Source organism: Garra rufa, chromosome 9 (assembly GCF_049309525.1).
Source record: "Garra rufa chromosome 9, GarRuf1.0, whole genome shotgun sequence".
NCBI classification, from domain to species: Eukaryota; Metazoa; Chordata; class Actinopteri; order Cypriniformes; family Cyprinidae; genus Garra; species Garra rufa.
Genome location: NC_133369.1, coordinates 51,435,191 through 51,448,044, shown reverse-complemented (window position 1 = coordinate 51,448,044; position 12,854 = coordinate 51,435,191). Strand labels below are relative to the sequence as shown.

Genomic DNA, 12,854 nt, shown 5'->3' with positions numbered 1-12,854 from the left:
CTACCTTGTGTTAATCTGCTTTAAATTATTTTTTTCCACATCAGTCCACACTCCATACACCTTAATGGCAAAGCAAAAACTGTTTTTAACATCTTTGCAAGTTTATTAAAAATTTAAAACCTAAATGATTGCATAAGTATTCATAGCCTTATCTGGGACGGTTGAAATTTAGCACAGGATCATTCATATTGCTTGTAGATGTTACTGCACTTTAAATTAATCTGTGGCAAATTAAATTAAATTGGTGTAATTTGGGAAGGCACACGTCTTAAGCAATCTAACAGCTGAAAATGCATATCAAAGCAAAAACCAAGCCCTGAGAGTAGAAGTATAAGAAGTGGAAGAGCAGAAGAAAAGCTCAGCACACCAAAATATTGAGATGGCCTTAATAAAAACCCAGTCCAGAGCATTCAGAACCTTTCACTGGGCAGAAGGTTCACTTTCCAACAGGGTAATGACCCTTGAAGTTGAGTTAACTCTTGAGTTGCCCTCAGAGCCTGGGCTTTAACCCAATCAAACATTTATGAAGAAACCTGAAAATGTCTGCCAGACCTCATTCAACCTGACAGAGTTTAAGAGGTGAGGAGAAGAATGGCATATAATCTTGTTGCATCATACCCCAAAAGACTTGAGTTAAGGGTATGAATACTTGTGCAATGTACCTATTTCAGTTTTGTTTTGTCATAATGGTGCATGGAGTGTAGATTGATGGAAAAAAATTAAAACATAAGGCAGCAACATAACAAATGTGAAAAAATGAAGGGGTATGAATACTTTCACAAGGAACTGTGTATAGTGTAGAAAAAAGTCTGATTTACATACTGGCCGTTTTTGATCTGAATGAATAGATTCAATGATTGATGACTGTTGACAAATGTGGATTAGTTTGCTGAGTATTACAGGTGTTGATGAAATTGTACATATTTTTTCTTGTGTAGGACACCAAAACTGGCTCACCTGACTCTGACTCCTCCTGTCCCTCCTCTCCCAAACCCCCACACTCTGTTAGTATCAGCATTATCCCTCCTGGTCCTCCTTTATTGTTTTTCTTTGTTGCCCTGCCCTGTCTCAACTCCTCCCTTATGCTGAGCTTTGACTATTCTCTGTGCTTGTGTTGTGGGTTTATAATAAATCAATGAACCATGAGAACCCAAGCATTATGGGTGTAAGAGGTGGTGGATAGGCTCAATATATAAGTGGAGTGCTTTAATGGTTATAGGTGGTTAAAAAACTGGACAGCCTCTTATGGATCAATGCCTTTAGACAGTGACCTTTAATAAGTGATTGCATACATTAGAAATGATGTTAAAAATAAAGTCAATTTGGTGCATTGATACAGAGTTAAACTGATATGTGGTCACAGGTGTGTGTACATTTTCATCCGCATGTGCTTGAAATGCAGCTTGTCCAATCAGATTTTAGAACTGTCCTTTTTTTTTTAAGTTTGATTTTTCTGGTTGCGTCTGTTGCAAACAGGCCTAAACCATCACTGTGTGCATATAATTTCTTATGGTGTTTCAGCCTCTGTTGCAACTGGACAAAGTTATGTTTCTTCTCACTCTGTTCTCGGTTGATTCTGTGGCTGCTTACTGTGCATCACTCTCACTGTAGTTTAATTTATATTTGTCGTCTTTCCCTCTTCTCACATCTGTTTTCTCTATTCTAGCCATCAGAGAAATGTGGCACTTTAAACATGACTAAAATCACTGAACATGGAAAAAAGGTCCGGTAAGTAAAAGCAAACAAGGAGGGAATGCTCTCATTTATTTGACACAGCAAATAAATGCTTATAACTGTGCCATGCTTATTTTTTTAATGTTTGTTTGCATTCTGTCACACCAACAGGAAGAACTGGAGCTCCTATTGGACAGTTTTGCAGGGTTCTACACTATTATTTAATAAGGGTCAAGGGGGTGGAACTGGTTGGGTGAGTAACAGTTCGTTTCTGAGAGAAAATCATTTGATTTACGGATTTATACATCTGTTGTGTATGCTCATGTGTTGCTTTATTAACAGTTTGGAAGAGACCAGAAGCTGGAGTTCAGTGTGGAGCTCAAAGGAGGTTCAGTGGACCGGGCATCTAAAGACAAATCAAGCAAGAAATACGTTCTAGAGGTAAACAGCTGGTTGGAATCTGGTAAACAGCAGGTGTTTTTTACCTGTGTGGGCGAAAAATATCAAATCACAATTTTTTTCAGAAATGTCTCGATTTTATCACGATTCTTTGTCATGTTGTTTTTACTATTTTACAAGTTGTCTGAGCAGTACAACCAAACAAATTTCCCTATTTTAAAACCTAAAACCTTACAAGGTAACAAAATATAAAAGTAAAAGAATGGTAGATATTTAGGCCAAAGTGGGCGAAGATAAAAAAATCGTTGTCATTATTTTATCTTTGTTATTAAAAAATAGGAACAAAGACAGGCTACATGTAACAAATACACATAATATACAAATAAAACAGTGCAGTAATTTCCGGGTACAGTAGGTGTATTTATCAGTAGCATTCAAGAAATTGAATTAACAAATATAAAAATAAAACACTATATACTTAAATTATACATTGACTCTTATTAAAGCAACTGTATTAAAGTTATTCAGTCAAGAGCAGTAAGTGATTTTTCTTTGTGTTTTGTTTTATTAGCCTACCATCACCCAAAAACATGTTGAACATATAACGTATTTTAAATAATGTGGGTAACCAAACAGTTGCTGGTCCCCAGTTACTTCCATAGTATTTTATTTATTTTTCCCACTATCAAAGTGGGGACCAGCTACTGTTATCCACGTTCTTCAATTCTTCAAAATATCTTTTTTTGTGTTCACCACAAGAAAAAAATTAATAGAGATTTGGGACAAGATGTGAGTGACTAAAGTTTTGGGTGAACTTTCCCTTTATTGACAATCGGCAGCATGTTTAGTTCTGTTGCTTTAAGAGCTGCACGTGCCTATTATACAGGGACGCATCCGTTTTTCTCTTAACTGTTTACTTTCACTTTAGATGAAACCAACTGTGTTTATTTGTAATCCTTGCGTGTTTTTGACAATATTAGCGAACCAGACGCCAAAGATAGCTTAGTTCAGTAATCAGGCACTGTTTACAGGTTTTTAGTGCATGCACTTTATGCCAGAACAGTGCACGGACAGAATACCATTAATTTACCGGCAATGCTTCAACAATATTTACTCAAAAGCAGATCGTGGAGACATTTTATTCGTCCATGATCAAAAATCGTCATAACGCACACCCCTATGTTGAACTGTTATTAAGGTCAGGATTATCCTGTCCTTGGCTGTGATGAACAGCTTGATGTCTAAACATGGTTAATTGTGTCACAAATATTGTTGTTTGATATGTTGTGTTCATGTGTCTAGCTGAAGACCCGACAGGCCATGGAGCTCCTCTTGCAGTCAGATAATGAGAGCCTCATCAACGAGTGGCACAAGGCTTTGACTGATGCCATACACACATATGTAAGATCACTCTACTGTATGCCTTCATTTACATTACCTCGACCTTTTATTATTAATAATTCTTCTATAGAGTGTTTTCACAACGCACCATTAGTCGGCCATATTCGCAGCACTGAGCGTAAACAGTGCCACTGAACAGAATCAAACTCACATATTTAGCTGATTATTGCTCCTGAAAGTCGTCAATTATTGTCATGTTTTGAGCTGCACTAATTTGGAAAAACATTTGGAGTACTATAGACAGCCAAAAGTTAGAACAAATCAAGGAGAGTGTAAAAAATTCACTGTCTGAGGAACAAAAGGCATTTGTGGTTGGCTAAACTGAACCAGGATTTCCAAGGCGAGAATCTTGACAATATTCGTGTTTGTTCTTTTCATTTCCGGTCAGGTAGGTAAAATATCAGTCTAATATCTTACTGCTTGTATGTATCTTTACCATCTATTAACTTTAGTTTGTCAAAATATTGCACCTTTTCCTGCTTACTAAGTCCTTCTTTATATGATTAAGCAGCTTCCACAAATTTTTTCTGTGGTTTAGACAGCGTAAATTAGCAGAACGGCGTATTCAGTAACACATTAACCGCGCAATCCATGCTGTTGTTTACATCCGAGTATCGCCAATATGGATGCGTATCTGGGTAACTGACCAAACAATGGTGTTAGTGAAAACCTAATATTGACCAAAATGTGTGTTTCATGCTGCAGGCGTGGGAGTCTGATGAGGCCATTGAAGAAGACATGCCAGAATCTACTGACAATGAGAAACATGACAAAGAAAAAGAGCAAAGAAACTCCAAGAAGAGCAGAGGTGTGTGTCTGTGTGAACAATTTTGTAGACCTGTTTCAAAACCTAGGTAGCTGTCTATTGTACAGTCAGCGTTGGGTGGTTTATTTATAATACAGCTCACTCACATATTCATCCCAGTGCACCTGGAGTTGTGTACCATTCCTTAAATAGACTTCTCTTCCCATGATGCTTTAGATATTAAGAAATCCGTAAGCATGGATAATGCAGAACAGAAGAAGAAGACCAAGCTGATGAAGCTCCTCACAGGCAGACCCACTTTACAGGCCGTCAAAGACAAGGGCTACATCAAAGGTACTATGTACACGCATAACTGGGTGGACACAGAGTTATTAGTAAAATTTAAAGAAAGTTTAATAGTTTGATTGTTTCTCTTTCTGTAGATCAGGTGTTTGGCTCCAGTTTGAGCAGTCTTTGTCAGAGAGAGAATACCACCGTACCTCACTTTGTCTCAATGTGCATTGAGCAGGTGGAGAAAAACGGTACTTTCCTGATCAGCCCATGTGCAGCTGAACATTGGCTCTCTTTAATTACTATTTTCAGCCCTTGTCACTGTCTAAGGTTACATGCACATCAAATTCCATGTAAGCATCCTAAAGGCATAATTCAGCCAAAAATGAAAATTCTGTCATTAATTACTCACCCCTTGTCTTATTCATCTTTGGGGCACATATTAAGATATTTAATGACAGATTTTTTTGGGGGGTGAACTATCCCTTGAATAAATCTATGTACATTGTTTTTGTAGTTGCAGATCTGTACATACATGCTTTCTTTCCCACTGTTGTTTCCTGACTCATTTAGTGCTGTCATTGATTATACAGTAAGCTCAGTTATCATTAGTTTCATTACTACTTTTTTCCACAATAATCTAAAAAGGTCTCAGAAATGGCAGGCAACAATGCCACAAGATGGTTGTCAATAAATAATAATCAATAATAAAAATGTGCTCTTTTTATTTCTTTTAATAATTATAGAAAAAAGGGTTATCAATTCTCTAAAACTAAAACAATTAACATTTTATTTAAAATAAAATAAACATTAACTGAAATAAAAAATAAAACAATAATAAACTTATTTTATTTCAGCTTTTATCATGCCAACTTTTCTCAGTTTTGTTTGAAGAAAGAAAATACACTACCAGAAACTTCTAAAGAAACTTTTTATTATTTATAATACTATTATTATTATTATTATTATCAGTATTTAAAAACTTAACAGTAACATTTTCAGGACTCTTCAATGAATAGAAAGATCCAAAGATCAGCATTTATCTGAAATAAAAAGCTTTTGTAGCATTTTACTGTATACCATTCAAAAGTTTGGGGACAGTATAATTTTTATGAAAATTAATACTTTTATTTTGCAAGGATGCTTTAAATTGATCAAAAGTGATAAAGACATGTTACAATCAAATTATCATCAAAGAAACCTGAAAAAATTCTACTCAGCTGTTTCCAACATAATAATAATAACAATGTTTTTTGAGCAGCAAATCAGAATTTTTAGAATGATTTCTGAAGTATCATGTGACTGGAGCAATGATGCTAAAAATTAAGATTTAAAAACACAGGAATAAATTGCATTAAAAAAAAATACATTTAAATAGAAAAAAAGTTATTTAAATGGTAAAAAACCCCACAATTTTACAGTTTTGCTGTACTTTGGGTCAAATAAATGCAGGCTTGGTGAGCAGAAGAGACTTCTTTAAAAAAACATTACAAAATCTTACTGTTCAAAAACGTTTGACTGGTAGTGTACCTAAAACTAAATAAACTAAAACTAATAAATGAAAAAAAAAAACTACATAGATTTGAAAAAAATTGAAAAAAAAAAAGTAAAAATGACATTGCTGAAACTTTACAAATAAAATGAACAAAAAAAAATATATATATATATAAATAAAATTTAGCTAGAAATGCTAACAAAAGCTATAATAGTGCATCAGTGATACTAAAATGACTGCTTAATATCACAAAATTGATGTGCATGTAAACTGGATGAGGTGATACTTGTTGCTGCGAACTGCATCCTAACATGCATTCTTTATCTAATACTTGTCATGTCTCTTTCTTTATTCAGGGTTAGGAGTGGATGGTTTGTACAGAGTCAGTGGAAATTTGGCCATTATACAAAAACTGAGATTTGCAATTAACCACGGTACACCCATACTGATTTATACATAACATATTACTGATAAATAGGGCTGCACGATTAATCGTTTTTAAACCGAAATCGCGATTTGAAAGGGTGCGATTTTCAAATCGCAAGAGCTGCGATTATTTCGATTGATTATCAAATGTGGTAACAAGCATATACGTCGTTTTTGACAGGTCGCTTCATGTGCATATTACGTCTTCATGCTTATATTACGTTTGATGCAGAGTTTAACCAATAGGGGGCATTTTAACACTGCATGTAGAGACATGCACAGGACGTAATTTTCAGTCCCGCCTCCGCAGAAATAGGCCTATGTTTATCTCGTTCAGTTCCCGCTTCTACATTCATGTTTTGTCCCGCTCATGCACGCAAAAGCCCGCATAAAAGTAACCTATATAGTTTTTTTTTTTTTTTAATTCTAACTTTAACACCTTTGATGACAGCCTATTGTGCTCACTAATCATAGTTGTAAGTTATATACTAGATCTTGTCGCTTTTGTGCAATAGAAGAATAACAATGTTTTGTTTTTTAGATATTTTATGTTTAGATATTTCTATTTTGCGGGAGTCCCGCGAATCATTTTATTTTCCCGCATCCCGCACTCGCCCATCAAGTTTTGTCCTGCGCCGCATTCGGTTGCGTCGGGTCCCGCTGTAGGCTACTCCCGTAGGAGTGCAGCTCTCTACTGCATGTACTGAGCAAATAACGTTAACACCATTGGAAAAGATGAGCGGGAGCAGCGCCTCAACTTCTCAACAAAGTGTCTCTTAATGTAGGTTATCACCAGTGTTTTACTTATGCAGAATTGTTTACAGTGTGTTTGGATTCCTAAAAGTTTAAGATTTTAATTATATTTTATTATAAAATATTATAATATATGGAGAAGTGGAGAAAAAACTTTTAAATATATGTATTGTAACTGAAATCTACAGATGCAAATAGATAAAGAGCAATAATAAGTAAGGTGCATGTAAGTGTTTCTGAAGTGTAGGAAAAAACTTTTAAAGATATTAATTGAAATTGAAATCTACAGACACAAATATATTAAGTGCAATAATAAAATCAGTGTGAATGTTATATGAACAAACCCTTCAGTAAAAACCTTGACAATATAGAATAAAACTGCTAAGACTGGTGTATTATATATTTTATTATAAAAGATTTTGATAATATTTTATTATATAATTTTAATTGTTAATGTAATTTTATTTAAGATACTGTAGTTATTTTCTTAATTTGCAATGACAACTGACAACTTTATTTAAAAAATGGCAACAATGTTTAAGAGGTTTTAAATAAACAGTAGCACAGTGTAGCATTCTTTGTGATTATGCTTGGTCTTTCTTTGGTGTTGTTAAAACCACCATATCAAACCTGTAGCTCTTTTATGAAATGGTAGTAAATCGTATTTTAAATCGCAAATCGCAATTTTGATCAGAAAAATCGCAATTAGATTTTTTCTCTAAATCGTGCAGCCCTACTGATAAATTATAAAAACAAATGATTATTCTAATCACTTTGATCTACATGAATACAGATGAGAAAGTGGATTTAGGGGACAGCAAATGGGAGGACATTCACGTGACCACTGGAGCTCTGAAGATGTTTTTCCGTGAGCTACCAGAACCACTATTCCCCTATGCTTTCTTCAACAACTTCATCTCCGCTATCAGTGAGTGGAGATCAGCATTTGACCATAGTGTTTAAAGGGAGACATTTGGCATTCATGTAACACAATTGTGTGTTTCTGTGTAGAAATGTCAGATTATAAGCAGAAAGTTCAGGCGGTCAAGGATCTGATGAAGCAACTGCCACGACCCAACCATGACACAATACAAGCGCTCTTCAAACACCTGAAAAAGTGAGTATAAAGGGAGAAGAACATGTCATTTCAACCAGTGTTCATTTTGACAGCAAATTTAGATTTAGTTTTAGCCATAGTCTTTTGACTAGAATGCCATTTAGTCATATTTTAGTCATCTGAATTGTTTTTAGTTTTAGTCGACTAAATATGATATTTTAGTTGACTAAATCTACTGTACTGGCAACAATATAATGGGTTTAGTTAGTGTAAAGCATTTCGTCGCCTTAGAATTATAAGGTTCTATCTGACATTTTTGTCAAAATTGAGTTATTCACATATTCTTATTCTGTGACAACTTATTTACATTATGTGATGTTTTTTTGTGCACATTTTTAGGACTTTTTATTTAGAAAAGAAAAAGGTTCTATCTACAAAGTCGAACTATAACTTGGTTCTATAAGGTTCTATCTGTGAGCCAATGCAAATAAGAGGACCAATCAGGATCAACTTTCTTTGTCATGTTGCCGGACTGCTCCATAACAGTAGAATCAATGAGTGCAATTCACATTTATCCCTCAAAGTGGCACTGTTTAAAACATAATGATGGCGTGATTTTTTTCCCCCTCATAATTACCGGCATAAAACAAATAATATTATCTGCAACTGGCTTGAATGGCTTTACTGCAGAGCAATTGCATAATGTAAAGTACATAATGAAATATAAGTGTCACTGTCATTTGATGTTGAATGTGGTCAATAGCGATCAAACTGTTGTTATTAAAGATGTTGAAAACGATGAAGTTTGTGAATATGAATATGGCTTTTTGTGGAATAAAGTCCTGGTCAGATGGATTAGAGTAGCTGCTTTTTTTAACTGTTTCTGCAATAATGTCTTTAATTACCCACTATAATTATAAAATTTACTTCTGCTCTGGACAAAATATTCAGCACTGCCTTTTATGCCTAACTTAAACAAGAAAAAATATTTGTCCTAAAATATTAAATAAATGTGATAAAGAAAGCATTAAAGCATTAAATTCTCATACATGTTGACACATTGTTACAACAGTAATTTATGTTTTAAAACAAATTATAAGTAAACTACTTTTAATTCTTGAAAATTGTTGCTTTAATTGATGTTTTGCAAGATAGAACCTTATAATTCCAAGCAGAAAACGACTTTTTAGAATTAGAAGGTTCTATCTGCATTTGACCTGTTCCCAAAATCCCCATTTAAAAATGTGAGAGGATTTTGATATTGTACATTTAGAATACATTTAGGGTCTCTGTCATTCTCATGTAGGAAAGAGACTTGTTCCCCATATCATTTTTGCTATATAGAATGCAAAAACTTTGAAGCTCAATATCTCAAAACCACTCTGAACGCAGATAGAACCTTATAATTCTATAATATAGATATAATTCTATAATAAGGTGACGATTTATTAAACATTTCTCCAAAATTACCAAACTCATTATGTAGGTTTGATATTAAGGTTTTATCATTATTGACAGATTTAACTGCTGTGACACACAACATGCCTTTATATTAAAACTAAATGAAACCACTTCTCATAAAGAAACAAGAACTTATAGAACATATAGGCTAATTATGCATTCTTTATAACAACGTGTTTACCACAGGATAGATCAATAGGCTATATCTAACCTTCTTACTGCGCAGCAGATTCGTTCTGAATGAATCTCTTCCTAAATCATCCCTCCCTAACATTTTCGTCTCATTTTTATTCGTTGATGAAAATGTTAATAGATTTATTTTGTCAAACGAGTTTTCGTTTCGTTATCTTCTTGTTTTCGTCAGTGGAAAAAAATGTTGTTGTCGAAAGTTATGACAAATTATTCATCAATGAAATAAACACTGATCTCAACCACCCTTGTGTGTTTACAAACATACTCTTTTCTTTCTCTGTAGAGTGATCCAGCATGTCGACGAGAACAGGATGACCACGCAGAGTGTAGCCATCGTGTTTGGCCCAACGCTCCTACGCCCAGAGGTAGAGACGGCAAATATGGCCGTTCACATGGTCTACCAGAATCAGATCGTTGAGCTCGTTCTTATAGAATGTGAGACGATATTCGGCAGGTAGGTCACACGCACTGGAACCCTTTGACCAAAGCCAACGGGACAGTCACTGCTGAAGACTGAACAGCCCACTGACTGCCAGTCTGAACACTGAACATACGTTTGGTACGTTTACATGAGAACAACACCCGTATTAAAAAAACACAAACACACCACTCTGGCTTCAACATAATCAAATCCTCATCTTTGTTGGACTATAGTTATTTTTTCTTGTCTGGATGTCATATTATTTTTATATTCCAAAATTCATTGGACACTTTTATTTTTGGACCATTTTTGGATTTGTTTGGAGCAACAAGGGCTTGAAATATGAATGTTTTCTGTCTGACTGAAACCGTGTTGCATATGGGAGATATCTGATGCTTCGTTTTAGATTTCCGTTCACTACAAATACTACATTTTGCGTCACACCTTTCCGTGGTGATACTGTAATACGATTGGGAACAACGCATCAGCTGATTGACTGACAAAACACTTGGATTTTATTCTTTCCTAATAAACTAATTTCTATGGGGATGGATTGCATTCTGTTCTGGCCTGCTGGAATTAACCTCTGAGATGACCACTGCTGGGAAACACTGGAGTTATTTTCTTTTGTTTAATTTTTGGCCAGTTTCTTGATTATCGATCCAATATCAAAGTATGTACAAAATCTTGCACTTGTCAGGTATATTTCAGGCTGTGTGAGTGCATCTGTCCCTTTCGGTTATTAGAAAGACACTGAAATGCAATGTGTGCAGGACACATTTTATCCCCATGAGGACATTAGACTCGCTAGTGTTCCTGACCCCAGTCATTCATTAAACTCTCACAGCCCATTTAATATACGAGTACAGTACACTGTAGACAATACAACGCCTGAAAATCTTGTATTAGAGAGAGAGAGAGGGGAAATTGTGAGTGGATAAAACTTGACCGCTCTTTCTAAAGATGTCTGATGGACATGCTATGTGTGTATATGTGTGATGAGTAAAAAGAGCACATGGAGGTTAGGACACCACAATTGTATTATTATAGAGACTGGTTTATTAAAATGTTTAATAAGAATTAATTCAAATATGTTTATTTGGTAAATGGCTGTTGAATGTAATTTGTCAAATGTTCTGCTGTAGAAGCAGCGCTTTGTCTTGATCAAAATAAAATTGACAAGGCAAATCGGTCCAGTCACCTTAAGTATTGTTACTTTCCTCCACCAGGGGGTAGCAAATATCACAATAACGCTGTTTTTGTTTTTTAGCTGAGTTTGTATATTGAATCAAAGCACAGCAACTATATACAGGAATGTCTAGTTCAGACTTCTCCTGAAAGTTTTACTGTAAATGCTGTTTTGGTTTGGTAATTTTAATGCTGTTGATACAGTATGACAAGTTTATATTTTTATAGATGAAGATGGGGGGGGGGGGGGATACATGTTGTTCACTGATTTCTTGTTCTAATACTCCCTTATTTGACTTTAAAGTGGAAATTTCCTATTCGTCCTAATGGAAGCATTTCTTTTTTCCAAAACAAATATTATGCTTGCAAGTTTTCCAGTGTTTTTTGGATTTTCAGATACATAACTTCACAAACAGTGAATATTATGTCACTTTACAGTCCTGAAAATGTACTGCTTTTTAAAGAGAACCCTGGGTGTCAAGACTTGCATGGCCTAATATAATGTAAATAATGTTTCCTTAATGAAATATGTAGTAGAAAAACCATGAAATATTTACGGTATATACATGCAGTAGTACTGACCTGAAAAAGATATTTCACTTAAATGTTTACATTTAGTCCACAAAGAAAAATAATAGTTGAATTAATAAAAATTACCCTGTTCAGAAGTTTACATACACTTGATTCTTAATACTGTTGGTACCCGAATGATCCACAGCTGATTTTTTTTTTGTTTTTTTGTTTGTTTTTTAGTAATAGTTGTTTGAGTTCCATGCTTGTCCTGAACAGTTAAACTGCAGATGTTCATCAGATAAATACTTCAGGTCTCAAATTCTATGACTGTATGATTTTGAGATCCATCTTTTCACACTGAGGACAATTGAGGGACTCAAATGCAACTATTACAGAAGGTTCAAATGTTCACTGATACCTCAAAAGGAAACACAATGTAATAAGAACTGGGGGTGAAAACTTTTTAAATTATTTTGTCTTCTGGGAAACATGTAAGTATCTTCTGTAGCTTGTGAAGGGCAGTACTAAACATGATATTTAGGCAAAATAAGACAAATGTACGCATCTTCATTCTGTTCAAAAGTTTACACCCCAAGCTCTTAATGCATAATTTTTCTTTCTGAAGCATCAGTGAGCATTTAAACCACCTGTAATAGTTGCATATGTAAATACACAAAAATTCTGAAAAACCAAAAGGTTTGTGGGACCTGAAGGATTTTTCTGAAGAACAGTGGACAGTTTAGCTGTTCAGGACAAACAAGAGGCTCATGAACAACTATCACTAAACAAAAACAAAAACACAGTATTAAGAATCAAGGGTATGTAAATTTTTGAACAG

The 12,854-nt window shown here is 34.6% G+C and overlaps 1 protein-coding gene across 3 annotated transcripts in view; it reads left to right on the top strand.

The window, feature by feature from the left end:
• Positions 1–11,515, top strand: part of arhgap12a (Rho GTPase activating protein 12a) — a 52,938-nt gene extending 41,423 nt beyond the window's left edge. For 2 of the 3 annotated variants that reach the window (XM_073847386.1, XM_073847385.1), the window contains 11 exons: positions 1,667–1,728; positions 1,846–1,927; positions 2,017–2,115; positions 3,376–3,474; positions 4,180–4,282; positions 4,457–4,573; positions 4,663–4,761; positions 6,362–6,439; positions 7,978–8,112; positions 8,196–8,301; positions 10,178–11,515. In XM_073847386.1, coding sequence (XP_073703487.1) covers positions 1,667–1,728; positions 1,846–1,927; positions 2,017–2,115; positions 3,376–3,474; positions 4,180–4,282; positions 4,457–4,573; positions 4,663–4,761; positions 6,362–6,439; positions 7,978–8,112; positions 8,196–8,301; positions 10,178–10,352 — 1,155 coding nt within the window. In that variant the 3' untranslated portion in view covers positions 10,353–11,515. Of the gene's footprint in view, positions 1–938; positions 1,005–1,666; positions 1,729–1,845; positions 1,928–2,016; positions 2,116–3,375; positions 3,475–4,179; positions 4,283–4,456; positions 4,574–4,662; positions 4,762–6,361; positions 6,440–7,977; positions 8,113–8,195; positions 8,302–10,177 lie in introns of all 3 variants that reach the window. The other variant, XM_073847384.1, reaches the window with a different exon arrangement.
• Positions 11,516–12,854: the final 1,339 nt, after the last annotated feature.